At 39.4% G+C, this 16499-nt stretch overlaps 1 protein-coding gene across 1 annotated transcript; it reads left to right on the top strand.

The window, feature by feature from the left end:
* Positions 1 to 1293: 1293 nt before the first annotated feature.
* LOC120524531 (olfactory receptor 51E2-like) lies at positions 1294 to 13507 on the top strand. Its single transcript, XM_039746367.1, has 2 exons — positions 1294 to 2094; positions 12494 to 13507. Exons 1-2 carry the CDS (start codon positions 1294 to 1296, stop codon positions 13505 to 13507), a joined length of 1815 nt encoding a protein of 604 aa, XP_039602301.1.
* The last annotated feature ends 2992 nt before the right edge of the window (positions 13508 to 16499 follow it).

Here is a 16499-nt window from a genome sequence, read left to right on the forward strand (position 1 = left end):
TGGATAGCAGCTTTGTGGCAGATGAAATTTAATGTCAGTAAATGTAAAGAATAACACATAGGAAATAAAAATGCTAGGTTTGAATACACAATGGGTGGTCGGAACATCGAGAGTATGCCTTATGAGAAGGATTTAGGAGTCATAGTGGACTCTAAGCTATTGATTTCCCAAAGTGTTAAGAAACCATTAAAAAGGCAAACAGAATGTTAGGTTATATAGCACCGTCAGGTGGAGGAGGGAAAGGAAGCAGAAGCGGGGCCGCAGATCCGGTGTTATGCTAAGGCTAAAGAAAACCACCTCTACCAAGCCTGTATCTCACCAATGCCAGATCCCTGGTGCATAAAACGGATGACTTGGAATTACAACTCACTGGAAATCGCTATGTTTGTAATTGTTGTGTTTCAATTATCACTGAAACCTGGCTTCACCCGGGGATACCTGATGCTAGCATGCAGCTAGCAGGTTGCACTCTGCTCCACTGGGGCAGGACAAAGGAATCCGGTAAGAGCAGGGGAAGGGGGCTCTTTATTTACGTGCATGAGAACTGGTGCAACAACGGGACAATTATAGACAAACACTGTTACCGGACCTCGAGTACATATCTGTAAGATGCCAGCCTTTTTTTCTACCGAGAGAGCTAACAGTAGTGATTGTCATGGCTGTGTACATTCCACCCGATGCCAATGTAAACACGGCACTTTCTCTCCTACTGAATACCATTAACGAACAGCAGTGAGCCCACCCTGACAGTGCTCTTATAATTGCAGGAGACTTTAACATGGCCAACTTGAAGACTGTACTCGCGAAATTTTATCAACATGTTAAGTTTTCTACTAGAGGGGAGAACACTCTGGACCATGTTTACTCCAATATCAAGCATGCGTGCAGAGCTATACCCCTTCCCTGAACTTGGACAGTCCAACCATCTTTTTCTCCTGCTCTCCCCAGCCTACACCCCCCTCAGATCCAGTGCCAAGCCCACCATAAAGTGTTACAACCTGGCCTGAAATGCACTCTCCAAACTACAGGACTGCTTCGAACAGACAGAGTGGGACATATTTGAACACCAAGTGCTGGAAACATTTACAGGAACGGTACTGGACTATATCAGGTTCTGCATCGGAAAAGTGACTGTGGACAAAAGCATTTGGGTTTTCCCAAACCAGAAACCCTGGATGACCAGCCAAGTCCGCACAACTCCTCAGAGTCTGCGACGCTGCCTTCAGGTCAGGTGACAGAGCTCTGTACAGGGCTAGCCGAGCCGCTCTGAAAGGTGGAATTAAAAAAGCCAAGATGGACCATAAGAGGAGCATAGAGTCCCACCTCTCCAGCAACAATACATGGGAGGTGTGGCAGGGAATACAAAACATCACAAACTACAGAGGCTGTGATGAAACAATAGGAGATCTGAGTGTGCAGCTAGCAGAGGAGCTAAACTGCTTCTTTGCTCGCTTTGAATCATCACAACAGCAGCACTCACCTGCTCCAGCCCTGCTCCCACCCTCACTGGGTCCCTGCACTACTCCACTCACTGTAAAGGGGCACAATGTGAGACGGGAGCTCCTGGCGGTGAACCTCAAGAAAGCTGCCGGCCCTGATGGCGTGCCTGGTAGGGTGATCAGAGCATGTGCCCACCAGCTCACCTTTATCTTCACCAAAATCTTCAACCTCTCCCTAGCCCAGGCAGTCATTCCATCCTGCCTAAAATCAGCCACAATCATTCCAGTGCCGAAGAAGTCTCCCATCACCAGCCTAAATGATTATCGCCCTGTGGCCCTCACTTCGGTAATCATGAAGTGCTATGACAGACTGGTTCTCCAGCACATCAAGGACTATCTCCCCCAAGACTTCGATTCCTACCAATTCGCATATCGCGCGAACAGATCCACAGAAGACGCCATCACCGTAGCTCTCTACTCTGTGCTAAGCCATCTAGAGAAGCAGCAGAGCTACATCCAGATGCTCTTTGTGGATTACAGCTCAGCTTTTAATACAATCATTACTGACATTCTCATCACCAAACAGGTCACTCTTTGTCTCCCCCCTCTCACATGTGTCTGGATAAAAGACTTTCTTACCAACCGGCTCCAGACTGTGAGACTCGGCCCTCACCACTCCTGCATTCGCACACTGAACCCCGGGTACCCCACAAGGCGGTGTGCTGAGCCCCCTTCTGTACCGTCTCTACACCCATGACTGCAGTCCGGCCCACAACAACAGCCTCATCATCAAGTTTGCTGACACCACAGTGGTCGGACTCTTCTCAAAGGGAGATGAGGCAGCTTACAGAGAGGAGGTCCTGAAGCTGGCAGCCTGGTGTTCAAAGAACAATCTGGCTCTGAACACCAGGAAAACCAAGGAGATCATTGCTGACTTCAGGAGGCACAGCACCGACTTAGCCCCCCTTTTCATCAATGGCAAGTGTGTGGAGAGGGTCCATACTTTCTGGTTTGCCGGCGTCCTTATCTCCGCTGACATCTCCTGGACAAACAACATCACAGCAGTCATCAAGAAGGCTCAGCAGCGGTTACACTTCCTGAGGGTCCTCAAAAAGCACAACCTGGACTCCAACGTGCTACTGACCTTCTACCGCTCGTCCATCGAGAGCTTGCGAACGTACTGTATCACAGTATGGTACAGTAGCTGCACCATGGCAGACAGGGAGAGGCTTCAGAGAGTAGTAAAGGCAGCACAGAAGATCACCGGCTGCTCTCTCCCCTCCCTGATGGACATTTACACCTCCCGCTACCTCAGCAGACCAAAAAACATCATCAAGGTCAGCTCCCACCCTGGCTCTGATCTGTTTGACCTGTTGCCTTCAGTTAGCTGCTACAGGTGCATAACAACAAGGACAAACAGACTCAAGAACAGTTTTCTCCTAAAAGCCATAACCATTCTAAACTCACACATGCACTGACTACACACCCCCCACCCCTGGGCTTCCTTCTATCCATCAACTGTGCAATATCCTATATCTAAATGGTACTGATAATAACTGTGCAATATTTTCTTTTTGTTCTTTATTTTGCCTTATACAATTTCTCGTATTAGGAATTTGTTAGTTTTCGCATACCCCTTGGGGTCAGAGCGTAGGGTCAGCCATTGTACAGCGCCCCTGGAGCAATTGAAGGTTAAGAGCCTTGCTCAAGGGCCCAGCAGAGTAGGATCTCTTTTGGCAGTGACGGGGACACAGTTAGAAAATTTTCTAAACTTTCACATAAACATTAGGAAGTTTTTCTTTACACAAAGAATTCTGAATTACCATACAAAATATAAACATTACAAATACAGATTGTATGAACTTATTTCTGATAACATTAAGAATATAAAATCCCAGATTTCAGCATCTTCAGATATTGCAGAGTGAAATTTTATCTCTCTTTGTGTGCAGTACTTTGGTAATTTTAACATGTGAACAGAACACAAGATATAACTTTACTTTTTAAATGGAAACATACAACTTGCCCCTTGCCCATGTTCCAACAAAATTAGTGAAATGCTTAATGACTGTTCCTGCAATATCCACTATTGACACTATCAATAGCTCATCATAATTTATTTAGGAACATCCATTTTGTCATTTTGTTACAGAACAGAAATGCCATTAACCTGTGTTGTAAATGACAATCGAAAAACTTCTGATGAGGGATTTCTACAGTAATTATGTTGTTAGCTTTAAATGCAGCTTTTGACACCATTGACCACACTATTTTTTATACAGGCTGTACAATTATGTTGGGCTCTCAAAAGTGGTTCATTGAGTTTGTATGAATATTGAGTTTGAATTTAATATTTTCTTTGATCTATTTTGGATTTCTGGATTTTTCTTGCTAGTTTATTGGATTCTACAAGCTCCCTTTTTTGTTTTGTGTAGGCCAAAGCCAGCAAGTAGTATCTGAGAACTGGATGATTTAAGCTGATCCTCTTCTGGACAGTTAAGTGAAGGTCTCAGTGGAGGTCTCAGACACCATGTCTGGAACTCCCTGTCACAACACCATGGGAACCGTGATTAGAAAAGTTAACATTTCATTTCACTCATATGAAGATGCTGGGTATATCTTTCATTTACACCAAATAATGTTTGTCCAATAGTGTCCTTAATTAATTGTGCCTGGATGGATGACAAGTACTTGTTTTTGAATACAGAAGAAAGTGAAAATTTTGGGGGATCATAATGATGCCACTGCAACAGTAATCTGTCACTTATTTTAACTTTGTTTGGCTATATATTAATCTTACCGAATCAGCGTGTCCTATATGCCCTTTAAAACACACATTACAACACTCACTAAAACCTTTTTTTATAGCTTAATAATATTGGAAAGTGAGAGTTTCTGAATGTCAGAGATACTAAGAAATTAATTTCTTGCATTTTTTCTAGTAGGATTAACTTCTGCAACATGTTTTTCAAAGGCTGTTCAAACCATGCTTATCTGCAGATTTTAGTTAATACAAAGTTAAAAATATTTATTTCGGCATTTCTTGGGATTTTTACTATTATCAAGTGTATCAGGTACTATAAAATATAACATACATCATACTGACACAATAAAATAATCCCTTTAATTTTCCTTAGTGAGTAATAATTTTGGTTTGAGGCCTTAATTTGATAGCACCTTAGTTTCACTGAAAATAAAGGATTTGAATCTGTACCATTAAAATAAATGATAATAGGTCAGAAGACTGTTCCTCTTATGGACAGATCCATTTAGACATGAACAATTAAATATTATTTTCTTCAAACTCCCATCCTCTACTTATTATTGTATTAATAAATCTCATATTTAATTCAGTCACTTGTCATCTGCAGCAGAAGTAGAGGGGCTGATCTGATTTCCTTAGGTGTCTGTTACTCCTAGAACAAAACAATTATTGTGAGAAAGACACCCACTTAAACCAATCAGCTTAAAAGATCCCATTTGACATCATAAAAGAGGAAGTGTTTTTATTAATAGTGAAGGAAACTATTTTCTTTTCTTTGAGAGGGCAATTTTGCTGACCCACTTTGTGATGTAAGTTCATGTTAAAGTCGATTAAGTGAAAGTGACTACTCTAAAGCAACAACTTTGATGTCATTTCAAGAGCAAAAAAAGTTAGAAGATTGTCAAACTACTTCTGAATCTTGTAACAGTGACATTTAAGAAACAACTACAGAAATCAAAAAATAAAAAATAAGAAATGCCGTCCCCTGTCCCCTGGTTGGACTTGATCTTTTTGGCTTTGACCCTTTTTATTTCTGACTACGTTCTTGTTGCTCATTATCACGTCCTTGAGCCTTATGTATAAAATATGATTACATTTGAAAACATCCATAAGCCATTTCATATGCAAAAGTCAAGATTTATAAAACACAAACTTAATGTGAAAATTGGCTCAACATTTTGGCAAATTTCAACCAAACGTAAGTTCTACATAGACTTTTTTAGTGTTGGTGCAGGTGGCAGAACAATGAAATATACAGAAAATCTTGTGTTACTGCACATTTAAAAGACGTGTCAGTGACATTCTGATGTTAAATTATTCACCTATCCATCTTTCCATCCATTTTTAAAACCATTTATCCTGAGCAGTGTCATTGACACATTCTCATGATACAGCTGTCACCCTTAGAACCTAATTCTTATGCTTAATCTTATTAGCTGTAGTGTGTAAAAAGAGTGTGTTTGGTGTATTACAACATAACTGGTAACGGCAGTGTTTGTTCTATTGAAGGATATCACCAATGGCAGACTTTCAGGAATCACAATGATTTTTTTGATTCATGATAATGACTGGCTTATAAGTCAATTTAGACTTCTTATTGCCATCTTCTTGGAAACCCAGCCACAGGGGATGTACAAACCAGTGTGTTTCTTTGTGCCGGTCCCAAGCCAGGATAAATTGGGAGGCTTACGTCAGGAAGGGCATCCGGTGTAAATTTTGCCAAATCAATATGCAGACAACAATACAAATTTCCATACCAGATCAGTTGAGCCCCGGGTTAACAACGACTGCTACCAATACTGTTAGCTGTCAAGGTGCTGGCAGAAATTGGGCTATTGTTGACAGAAGAAGAAGAAGGAGAAGAAGAGGGGGGAGACGTGTCCAGAGGCAGAAGGAGAGGAGGAAAGTAAAGAGAGTGGAACTGAGGGTAGGAATGTTGGCAGTATGACAGGTAAGGGGAGAGAGTTAGCAGATATGTTGTAGAGAAGGAAGGTTGATATATTGTGCGTACAAGTGACTAAATGGAAGATGAGTAAGGTCAGATGTATCAGAGGTGGATTCAAATTGTTCTATCATGGATTGGCTCCAGCAGACCCCATGACCCTGTAGTTCGGATATAGCGGGTTGGATAATGGATGGATGGTATGGATGGGAGGAGAAATGGAGTAGGGGTTATTCTGAAGGAACAGTATGTCAAGAGTATTTTGGAGGTGAAAAGAGTGTCAGACAGAGTAATGATTATGAAGCTGGAAATTGGAGGTGTGATGATGAATGTTATCAGTGCATATGCCTTGCAAGTTGGGTGTGCAATGGGTGGGAATGAAGATTTCTGGAGTGAGTTGGATGAAGTGATGAACAGTGTACCCAAGGGGCAGAAAGTGGTGATTGGAGTGGATTTCAATGGGCATGTTGGTGAAGGGAACAGTGGAGACAAAGAGGTGATGGGTAGGTATGGTGTAAAGGAGAGGAATGAAGTTGAGAGGATAGTGGATTTTGCCAAAAGGATGGACATGGCTGTGGTGAAAAAGTATTTTAAGAAGAGGGAGGAACATAGGGTTACGTACAAGAGTGGAGGAAGATGCACACAGGTAGATTACATCCCATGCAGAAGTGTTGATCTGAAGGAGATTGAAGACTGCAAAGTGGTGGCAGGGGAAAGTGTAGTTAATCAGCATAGGGTGGTAGTCTGTAGGATGACATTGGAGATCAAGAAGAGGAGGGCAGAGCCACAGATCAAATGGTGGAAGTTGAAAAAGGAAGAGTGCAATGTTGAGTTTAGGGAGGAGGTGAGACAGGCACTGAGTGGCAGTGAAGAGTTACCAGACAGCTGGGAAACTACAGCGGATGTAGTAAGGGTGACAGCAAGAAGGATGCTTGGGATGACATCTTTAAAGAGGAAGGAGGAAAAGGAAACCTGTTGGTGGAATGAGGAAATACAGGAGAGTATACAGAGGAAGAGGATGGCAAAGAAGAAGTGGGATAGTCAGAGAGATGCAGAAAGTAAACAAGAGTCCAAGGAGATAAGGCACCAGGTGAAGAGAGAAGTGGCGAAGGATAAAGAAAAGGCGTATAATGAGTTGTATGACAAGTTGGACACTAAGGAGGGAGAAGAGGACCTGTACTGATTGGCTAGACAGAGGGACCGAGCTGGGAAAGATGTGCAGCAGGTTAGGGTAATAAAGGATAAAGATGGAAACGTACTGACAAGCGAGGACAGTGTGTTGAGCAGATGGAAAGAGCACTTTGAAAGGCTGATGAATGAAGAGAACGAGAGAGTAAAGTGGTTGGATGATGTGGAGATAGTGAATCAGGAAGTGCAACGGATTAACAAGGAGGAAGTAAGGACAGCTATGAAGAGGATGAAAAATGGAAAGGCCGTTGGTCCAGATGACATACCTATGGAAGCATGGAGGTGTTTAGGAGAGATGGCAGTGGCGTTTTAACCAGATTGTTTAACAGAATCTTGGAAAGTGAGAGGATGCCTGAGGAGTGGAGAACAAGTGTACTGGTGCCAATATTTAAGAATAAGGGGGATGTGCAGGACTGCAGTAACTACAGGGGAATAAAATTGATGAGCCGCAGCATGAAGTTATGGGAAAGAGTAGTGGAAGATAGGTTAAGAAGTGAGGTGAGGATTAGTGAGCAGCAGTATGGTTTCATGCCAAGAAAGCACCACAGATGCAATGTTTGCCCTGAGGATGTCGATGGAGAATTTTAGAGAAGGCCAGAAGGAGTTGCATTGCGTCTTTGTGGACCTGGAGAAAGCATATGACAGGGTGCCTCGAGAAGAGCTGTGGTATTGTATGAGGAAGTTGGGAGTGGCAGAGAAGTACATAACAGTTGTACAGGATATGTACGAGGGAAGTGTGACAGTGGTGAGGTCTGAGGTAGGAGTGACGGATGCATTCAAGTTGGAGGTGGGATTACATCAGGGATCGGCTCTGAGCCCTTTCTTATTTGCAATGGTGATGGACAGGTTGACAGACTAGATTAGACAGGAGTCCCCATGGACTATGATGTTTGCTGATGACATTGTAATCTGTAGCGATAGTAGGGAGCAGGTTGAGGAGACCCTGGAGAGGTGAAGATAGGCTCTAGAGAGGAGAGGAATGAAGGTCAGTAGGAACAAGACATGTGTGTAAATGAGAGGGAGGTCAGTGGAATGGTGAGGATGCAGGGAGTAGATTTGGCGAAGGTGGATAAGTTTAAATACTTGGGATCAACAGTACAGAGTAATGGGGATTGTGGAAGAGAGGTGAAAAAGAGAGTGCTGGCAGGGTGGAATGGGTGGAGAAGAGATTCAGGAGTAATTTGTGACAGACGGGTATCAGCAAGAGTGAAAGGGAAGGTCTACAGGACGGTAGTGAGACCAGCTATGTTATATGGGCTGGAGACGGTGCACTGACTAGAAAGCAGGAGATAGAGTTGGAGGTGGCAGAGTTAAAGATGTTAAGATTTGCATTGGGCGTGACGAGGATGAACAGGATAAGAAATGAGTACATTAGAGGGTCAGCTCAAGTTGGACGGTTGGGAGACAAAGTCAGAGAGGCGAGATTGCATTGGTTTGGACATGTGCAGAGGAGAGATGCTGAGTATATTGGGAGAAGGATGCTAAGGATAGAGCTGCCAGGGAAGAGGAAAAGAGGAAGGCCTAAGCGAAGGTTTATGGATGAGGTGAGAGAGGACAAGCAGGTGATGGGTGTAACAGAACAAGATGCAGAGGACAGAAAGATATGGAAGAAGATGATCCACTGTGGCGACCCCTAACGGGAGCAGCCAAAAGAAGAAGAAGAAGTGCCATCTTCTTCGAGCTGTGTGATGAATTGGAGCCTACATTACAGAGATCATTCTGCAGAAAACATGCAAGTCATGTTCCATTACAGGTTTTAACAACTTCAGGTATTTGGTGATGGGTACTTTTCAGCGTGAACTGGCTGGCCAGTCAGGGGTCTCACAGTCATCCCTGAGCTATTTCATGCCCTTGGTATGGAATTCTTTAATTAACACGTTGACCAGATGCATCCAATTTCCTTATCTTGAGAATTTAGTTTAAGGATCAGTGCGCCTTATTATTAGTTTTAGTGCTATTAGCTATTAAAAGCGTATTCCTGTTTAATTTCAAACTTATTATATAATGTATTAAACTAGATGGCTTTAAGCTTTATAAGAGTTAATTGTTAAAATCTTGTGTTTTTTCTAACTTGCAAGCAGTCACAAAGCACTATGCTTGACTGATCAATGCCTCTCCAGCAAAGCCCTTAAAAGTAAAGTTGCATGCTGCCGCTTACCAGCACAGCTGCATATAATTTCAGCCTTTAGAGATGTTGGTGCAATAAGCAATTACAAGTTGAGCAGTCCACTTTTCATATGTAGGTCCACCTCATTCCAACTTAATTGTGACAACTGATTAAAAAAGTCATCAATTTTTTACAGCCCAGGACTAGGAATGTGAGAATGCAGAGAGTGGTAATTGGGTGAAGCTCACCTCCAGGTGGCAAATACGTCCTTTGAGCCAAAGTGGCTGTTATGAGAATGTGTGGACTGAGAAGGAAAATTGTTATGAGAGAGAGAGAGACTGTAACTGTATAAAATATTGTGTATATATATATATATATATATATATATATATATATATATATAATATATATATATATATATATATATTGTGAACAAAACCCGGGCACAGACAGGCAGACATGTTTTTCCACCACCCCACGTTTATTTACAAAATCTATTTACAAAAGTCAGTGCACACAAACCCCCAAAGTCCTGGCCACACACTATGCCTCTCTTCGGGCCACCTCCATTCTTGCTTCTCCTGCTTCGTCCTACTTCCCCCCGACTCCAGGCCAGAATGAAGGGAGGTGGCCCCTTTTATCCACACCCGGATGTGCTCCAGGTGCTTCCTGGCAATCTTCCACCGACATGCCCCTGTGTGGCGGAAGTGCCGGCTGTACTCCCGGAAGCACTCTGGGTGTCCCTGCTTCTCTTCCCTCCAGCACTTCCTGGTGTGGCGGAAGTGCTGAGGTCCAGGATCTCCAAGGCCTCTGGGTGCCCTCTGGCGGTGACATGTAGTCCAAGGTGGGCGCATGCCCTCTTCCGATCCTTCATGGCGTCCCGGCCGGGTCGTCGCCCCTGGCATCCCTGACTATATATATATATATATATATGTATATATATATGTATATATATATAGAGAGAGAGAGAGTAACTGTATACAAAATATATTTTAAGTAACAATACAAATTATGTATAATTTCTTGCTTTGTAATTCCCCTTGGATGAAAGTATCAGCTAAACAATAGTAACAAAAATGGTACTGATCATTGGTTCATTAAAAGATGGATGGCAAACTCGTTACTGAACTTCTGTACAGCCCCACAAAGGTTTGCCACATTGTTATGGCTTTTGAGGTGCTACACAACATAGTGCAGAAACATGGACTGCCTCTATCTCATGAGAAAGTTCAAGATTAGGACATGGATTACCCAGATCCTGTCAATCAGGACATCAACACAGTGGCAATTAAAGGACATTTGGATGTTGAATGTTAAATGTAAAGAGACAAATGTATAGAAACATTGACATTTACTTGGAAAAAATAATTCACCTTTTCACAAGTTCAATAAAAATGTTTCTTAATATCACACAGTTTTGCACATACAGTCTCTGCCAGTCCATGCTGTGTACTGGCAGCAGTCCAGGTACTGTATGATATTGCATTGCTGTTGCTCTCTCCACTCAGCTTTTCCCACTCTTATTTTTTGCTTTAATTTGTGACTTCCACAGAGAGTCCAGCAAAATAAATGATTCTGCAGCTCCCCACTTCAGTTAGTAAATACCTCTAGTTCACAATCACTGAATTTTTCTTTCCTCTGGTTCTTTCTTGGTTTGTAGTAAAGAGATTCATAAAGGAACTTAGAATGACATGTGCAGTATGAATAGTTTTATAAATCTGATTTTTTTTTTGTGTATATGCTGTTTTTGCCTTTTGAGCATAAGCAAAATATTTGTATGAAGTCTAAGCTAGATTTTATACAAGAGGCCCCTGGTTTTTTGAAGTGCTCACAATAATCCTTGGGCACTCCACTGTGTTCTTAACAGTTAATCTCCAAACAAAGCATTTAAACTAGTCATTTCTTTTACAAAGCAATTAAATACTTGAATAGAGGAGACAACACATTTTTTCATCATATATTATTCAAACATGTCACTGGCAATTGTACATATTGAACTACATTTCATGTTTAATTAGTGCTGTATACTTTTCTCTTAGGAATACAGATTTTATATGTTACATTTGTTCTAAGGAGGTAAATGTTTTACCAACTTCTTGTACCCAATTTGAAGTTTTGAAAATGTATCCAAAATAATATTTTAAATATTAAAAATGTATGCTGTGTTAAGATAACTAGTTTGTTTAAAAAGTAGTATAATTGTACAGTGTAACCAATTAAAAGTTATAAATAGCCTAGAGAAAAATGACTTTAAATCTATGGAGAACAGTCAAAAGGATAAATGCAGTATATTGCTTACTTAAGATTTACCTGGGGAAATGGTCTTTTATAAGGGAGCGATATCTCCAGGCTGCAGGTTGGCTGCTGCTGTTTCTTTTGGGTAAGTGCTAATATCTGGCCTAATTGTAATCTGCTTAACAATGAGACTCTTAAGTGGAATATATTTTGATGCTTTGACAACTTACATCCAGCAATGTAGTATTAAAAGCTGCACAAACTGGTTTTTTAACTGTAGAACTACATACTTTCTTCTAAAATGGTCTATTTTATTTATACATTTATTTTATTATATATTGTGTTGTTTTATCACATGGAAATTGTTTGAAAGCAAAATGAGAAAAAAGCCAAGCAAAATGACACCTTTTATTGGCTAACTAAAAAGATTACAATATGCAAGCTTTCGAGGCAACTCAAACCCCTTCTTCAGACAAGATGTATTTGCTTGGCTTTTCTCTACATTCATAATGGCTAACACAGTACAACACCCTAGTACTAAAAACAAAATGAGAAATTATAATTGAAATCTATCCATCAATCCATTTTCTAAACCCAGGTCATATACGGGCAGAAATTCATCCCAGGCCATTGACTTTCCTGTTCATTATAACTTTAATGAACATGCTCATTTAATTTTAAGCAACCATTTCTGAACTGTTATGTAACGTTGCAAAGCAACATTTTCTAATGAATGGTAAGCTAAGTTGTATTATTGTTTCTTGACTTTCAGGAAGATATTTTCCATTGAATGCTCCCTCTTATCTTTTTTAATGTAGGTTTTGCTGGCTTTCATCAAATCACCAGAAATGCAAGAAGAATTTATTACCAACAATTTTTCTCATAACAAATTTGTTTTGATTGGATTTCCAACCCTCTACCAATATAGACGAGTGCTTTTTGTGCCATTCTTCCTGTTATTTGCCCTAATATTGATTGGCAACTTAGTTATAATCCTTGTTATTAAAAAAGCAGAAACCCTGCACAGCCCCATGTATTTATTAATTTCATACATGGCTGCTGTAGATATAATTGTTCCATTGGCAATTGTTCCCAACATGCTGTTTGGCTTTTTATTTGACTGGAATGAGATTTCATTGGCTGGCTGCTTGGCTCAGATGTTTATTGTTCACTTTATATCATCATTCGAATCCACCATCCTCCTTACAATGGCGCTGGATAGGTATGTTGCCATTTGCAATCCATTGCGTTATGCTGAAATTATGAATTATTCAGTGTTTTTAAAAATAGGTCTTTTTGCAGTGCTAAGAAGTGGAACATTAATGTCCATACTGATAATACTTGCTACTCCATTGCATTTTTGCAAGTCAAATGTAATTAAACAATGTTACTGTGAACATATGGCACTTGTTACACTGGCTTGTGACAACATCACTTTAAATAACATAATGGGCTTAGTAATGGCATATACAATTGTTGGGTTTGATATATTTTGCATAGCTTTTTCATATGTCAAGATTATACAAAGTGTCCTCAAAACAGCATCTTCCAAAGAGCGCCAGAAAGCCTTTAATACTTGTGGAACACATTTGATTGTTATGTCATTCTTCTATATTTCTGGAAGTGTAACTTTTGTGGCTTATAGAGTTAGCAACACAATTTCCACTGATCTCCATACTTTGTTAGGTGTGCTTTATTTAGTTTTCCCTGCCAGCATAAATCCACTCATTTATGGAGTACGAACCAAAGAAATTAGACAATATTTGTGGAAAATATTTAAACAAAGGAAAATGGCCATCAACACACATTTTCCTTTATCTGTAAAAAAATGATGAAGCATAAAGGATGTATACTTATTCAGCCAGTGTGTTGCATTTCTTTTTTTTTTTTCAATCACAAATTTTCACATTCAGTGGTGGCATGTAAGAAAGAAAACTGTGTTCATATGTCGATATGGAAAACAAAATATTTCTGTGATAAAAAAAAAGTATTATGATTGTGTTTTTGGAGTATTCTGCAGAATAAAGAAAAAAACAAGTATATTTCACAATAAAAGGACCAGTGTAAAATATTTTATATAAAATGTATTTGCTTTTGCCAAACCTTTCCAAAACTGTTTTCTTTAAAATATGTGTAAAAGCATTATTCTGGTGCAGTATTTAACAAAACTTCTAAGCAAAGTAAGAAATTAATCAAGTAAACAAGCATTTAGTATAAAAATGCTTACTCTGTTCTGATTTTAAGCAGTATGTATATTATTTTAACTAATGTAAGTGCACTCATCAAATAAAATGGGTGTCTGAGATATTATCTAGGCTAGCATGTACGGTATGTAGCATCTATCCATGTTATAAACCTGTTTTATCTAATTACATTGCTGCATTGGGAGTAAGGAAGGAACTGTCACTGGATGGCCAGGTATTACACAGACAGAGATCGCTCATGCCAATCCAGTTTAGACTCGATATTTAAGCTAACCTTCAGGCCTCTGGGATATGTGTAGGAAGACAAGAGGACCTGAAGAAAAAACACAAAGACAACATGCAAAGTTCTCAAAACCTGTAATTCAGTATGAATTCAAACCAAGACATCTAAGGTGAGATACAGGAGTCCCAGCAACTGATACTTTCTACAGCTCCTGAAAAATTCTGGTTATGGAGAACCATACACTTTATAAAATGCCATCTCAACAAATATCCATCCATTTATCTATTTTCTGAACCACTTATCTAGTTCACAGGAAGTTGTTGCCTATCGTGGCAATGCTGGGTTTAACACAAACACCATCCTTGTACAGGCGCCAGCCCCTCAATCTGCAAACTCACACACTCACAATCAGCCATCCATGGCCAGTTCAGAGTTGCCAATTACCAGTACCCAGGGAAAAAACTCATGCAGACATAAGGAGGACATTCAATCTCCAAACAGGCAGAGCTTGGAGCTGTGACCCAGCCATTTACAAATAAGAAAGTAAAACCTTTTTTTTTTATTGTTAAGTTTTCCATAATCAAGATTGACCAGAAATAGAAATAAAACCAAGGAATAGTGAAATCCAAAGAGAACTGAAAGCATGTATTAAATTAGTGCTTTAAACAATATTTTATTGGTAGTATTCTTGCAAATCTGTTAAAACTGTTATCATCAGACTTTGTTCTTAATAAACAGATTTCTTTAAATTGTTCCACTTTTTTACATATTTTAATATTAGTTTTATTTTTAAAATGCATTTGGTAAAGCTGATTACAATTGTGTTATTCTACAAGTGAATGAAAATTAAAAACAATAAATTATAAAGAACAAAAAACATTCTAAATGTAGTGTTGTTATTTTGACGTACTAAACCAGTTTTATTTACCTTTTCTTTTTATTTGGTGGCAAAGACATATATCTTAAAAAAGATAGCCCTAAGCAAGAACAATTTAAAATAAATTTGAAAAAACTAAAGTACTTACGAAAAGCAGGCAGAAAGAAATGCTTTTAATTTTAGAATTAAACACAGCAGTGACCCAAATAAAAGCAACGATGTTGACAAAATATTTTTGCCTCAGTTTTTGTGATTAACACTTTAAATGCATTTCCAGGTGGACATTAATTATCCCAACAGCAATCATCCAAACCATTAATTACTGAAGCCAAAACCCCCAGATTCCGGCCCTTATTGCTTAATGCGATAATCTCTGATTATTTATTTGAAGATATTTGCCCCATAGCTAAGCAGCAAGGTTTCATGTTATAAACAGTTTTGTAAAGTTGCCCCAAAAATTTGCTTTGTGTGCGATTTTGCAATTGCCATTTTTTAAATTTGTTTTTGAGTGAAAAGAACCTTTACAGCTTCTTCATTGCTGCTCCATGCACTTTCTTGTGCCTGACAAACTGCCTGTCTGCACTTTCATGCTGCTGATTCCGCCTTGCACTGCTCTTTTCAGGTTAGAGATGACACCATCTGCACTCACTTTACCCAACTCTGTAAGCTGATTCAAGCCAGGAGCCATCTGGAGGTTTGCTAGCAGCCAACAACCCAGACCAATGGATTTAATCAGAAAGGAAACATCCCCAAAATGCAATTGGTGTGTGCTCTCTGTCTGCAGCCCCTCTCTCCATGCTATGTGTTATATATTTACAGTACAAAGGACTAAAGGCTGCAAATGAGATTAAAATATATGTGGTTAGGTGATAACCTATAATGCCATGGTTTGAATGACAGTCTGAATGCATTTCTGCAGAGATTCTGCTATTAAGAAGGATGAGAGACCTCACTTTAAAAAAAAGACAGTCTTGCCTGGCTTAAACAATACACTTTCCTAAAATGTATTATACTCTAACTTTTGTGCAATTACTTATGTTTCTCTGTTTCTGTTTATTAAAAAAAACATGATTTATAGCTGAAACCATGTAAAACAATTTACATTATTTCTTCAAAGTGATTTTGGTTATTAATTACATACCATTTCCTAAATCAATCATTTTTTATAATACTTCATATTTAGAAATAGAGCAGCAACCTTGCGTACAATAATTTAATTGCAGACCTTTGCTTCATATAAACTAGATATTTTCATGCATGTTTGATTATCCAAACTATTTAGTTAACAGAACCAACCTTGGTCCCAATTAGCCTGGATAATCAGAATTCTACTGTGTTTACTAAATCCTTTATCATAATAAGTGAACACACATTGTTCATTCCCAATATTCCAAAGAATACAGAATTATTTTAATATTAAGTAAGAAAAAAGGTAAGAAAAAGATTTGAAAAAAAAAGAAAAATTCAGTGCATTGCTACAGGGATTGTTTCATTTTAAAATTCATGTAAAGGTGAATATA

Source organism: Polypterus senegalus, chromosome 2 (genome assembly GCF_016835505.1).
Source record: "Polypterus senegalus isolate Bchr_013 chromosome 2, ASM1683550v1, whole genome shotgun sequence".
Classification (NCBI taxonomy): domain Eukaryota; kingdom Metazoa; phylum Chordata; class Cladistia; order Polypteriformes; family Polypteridae; genus Polypterus; species Polypterus senegalus.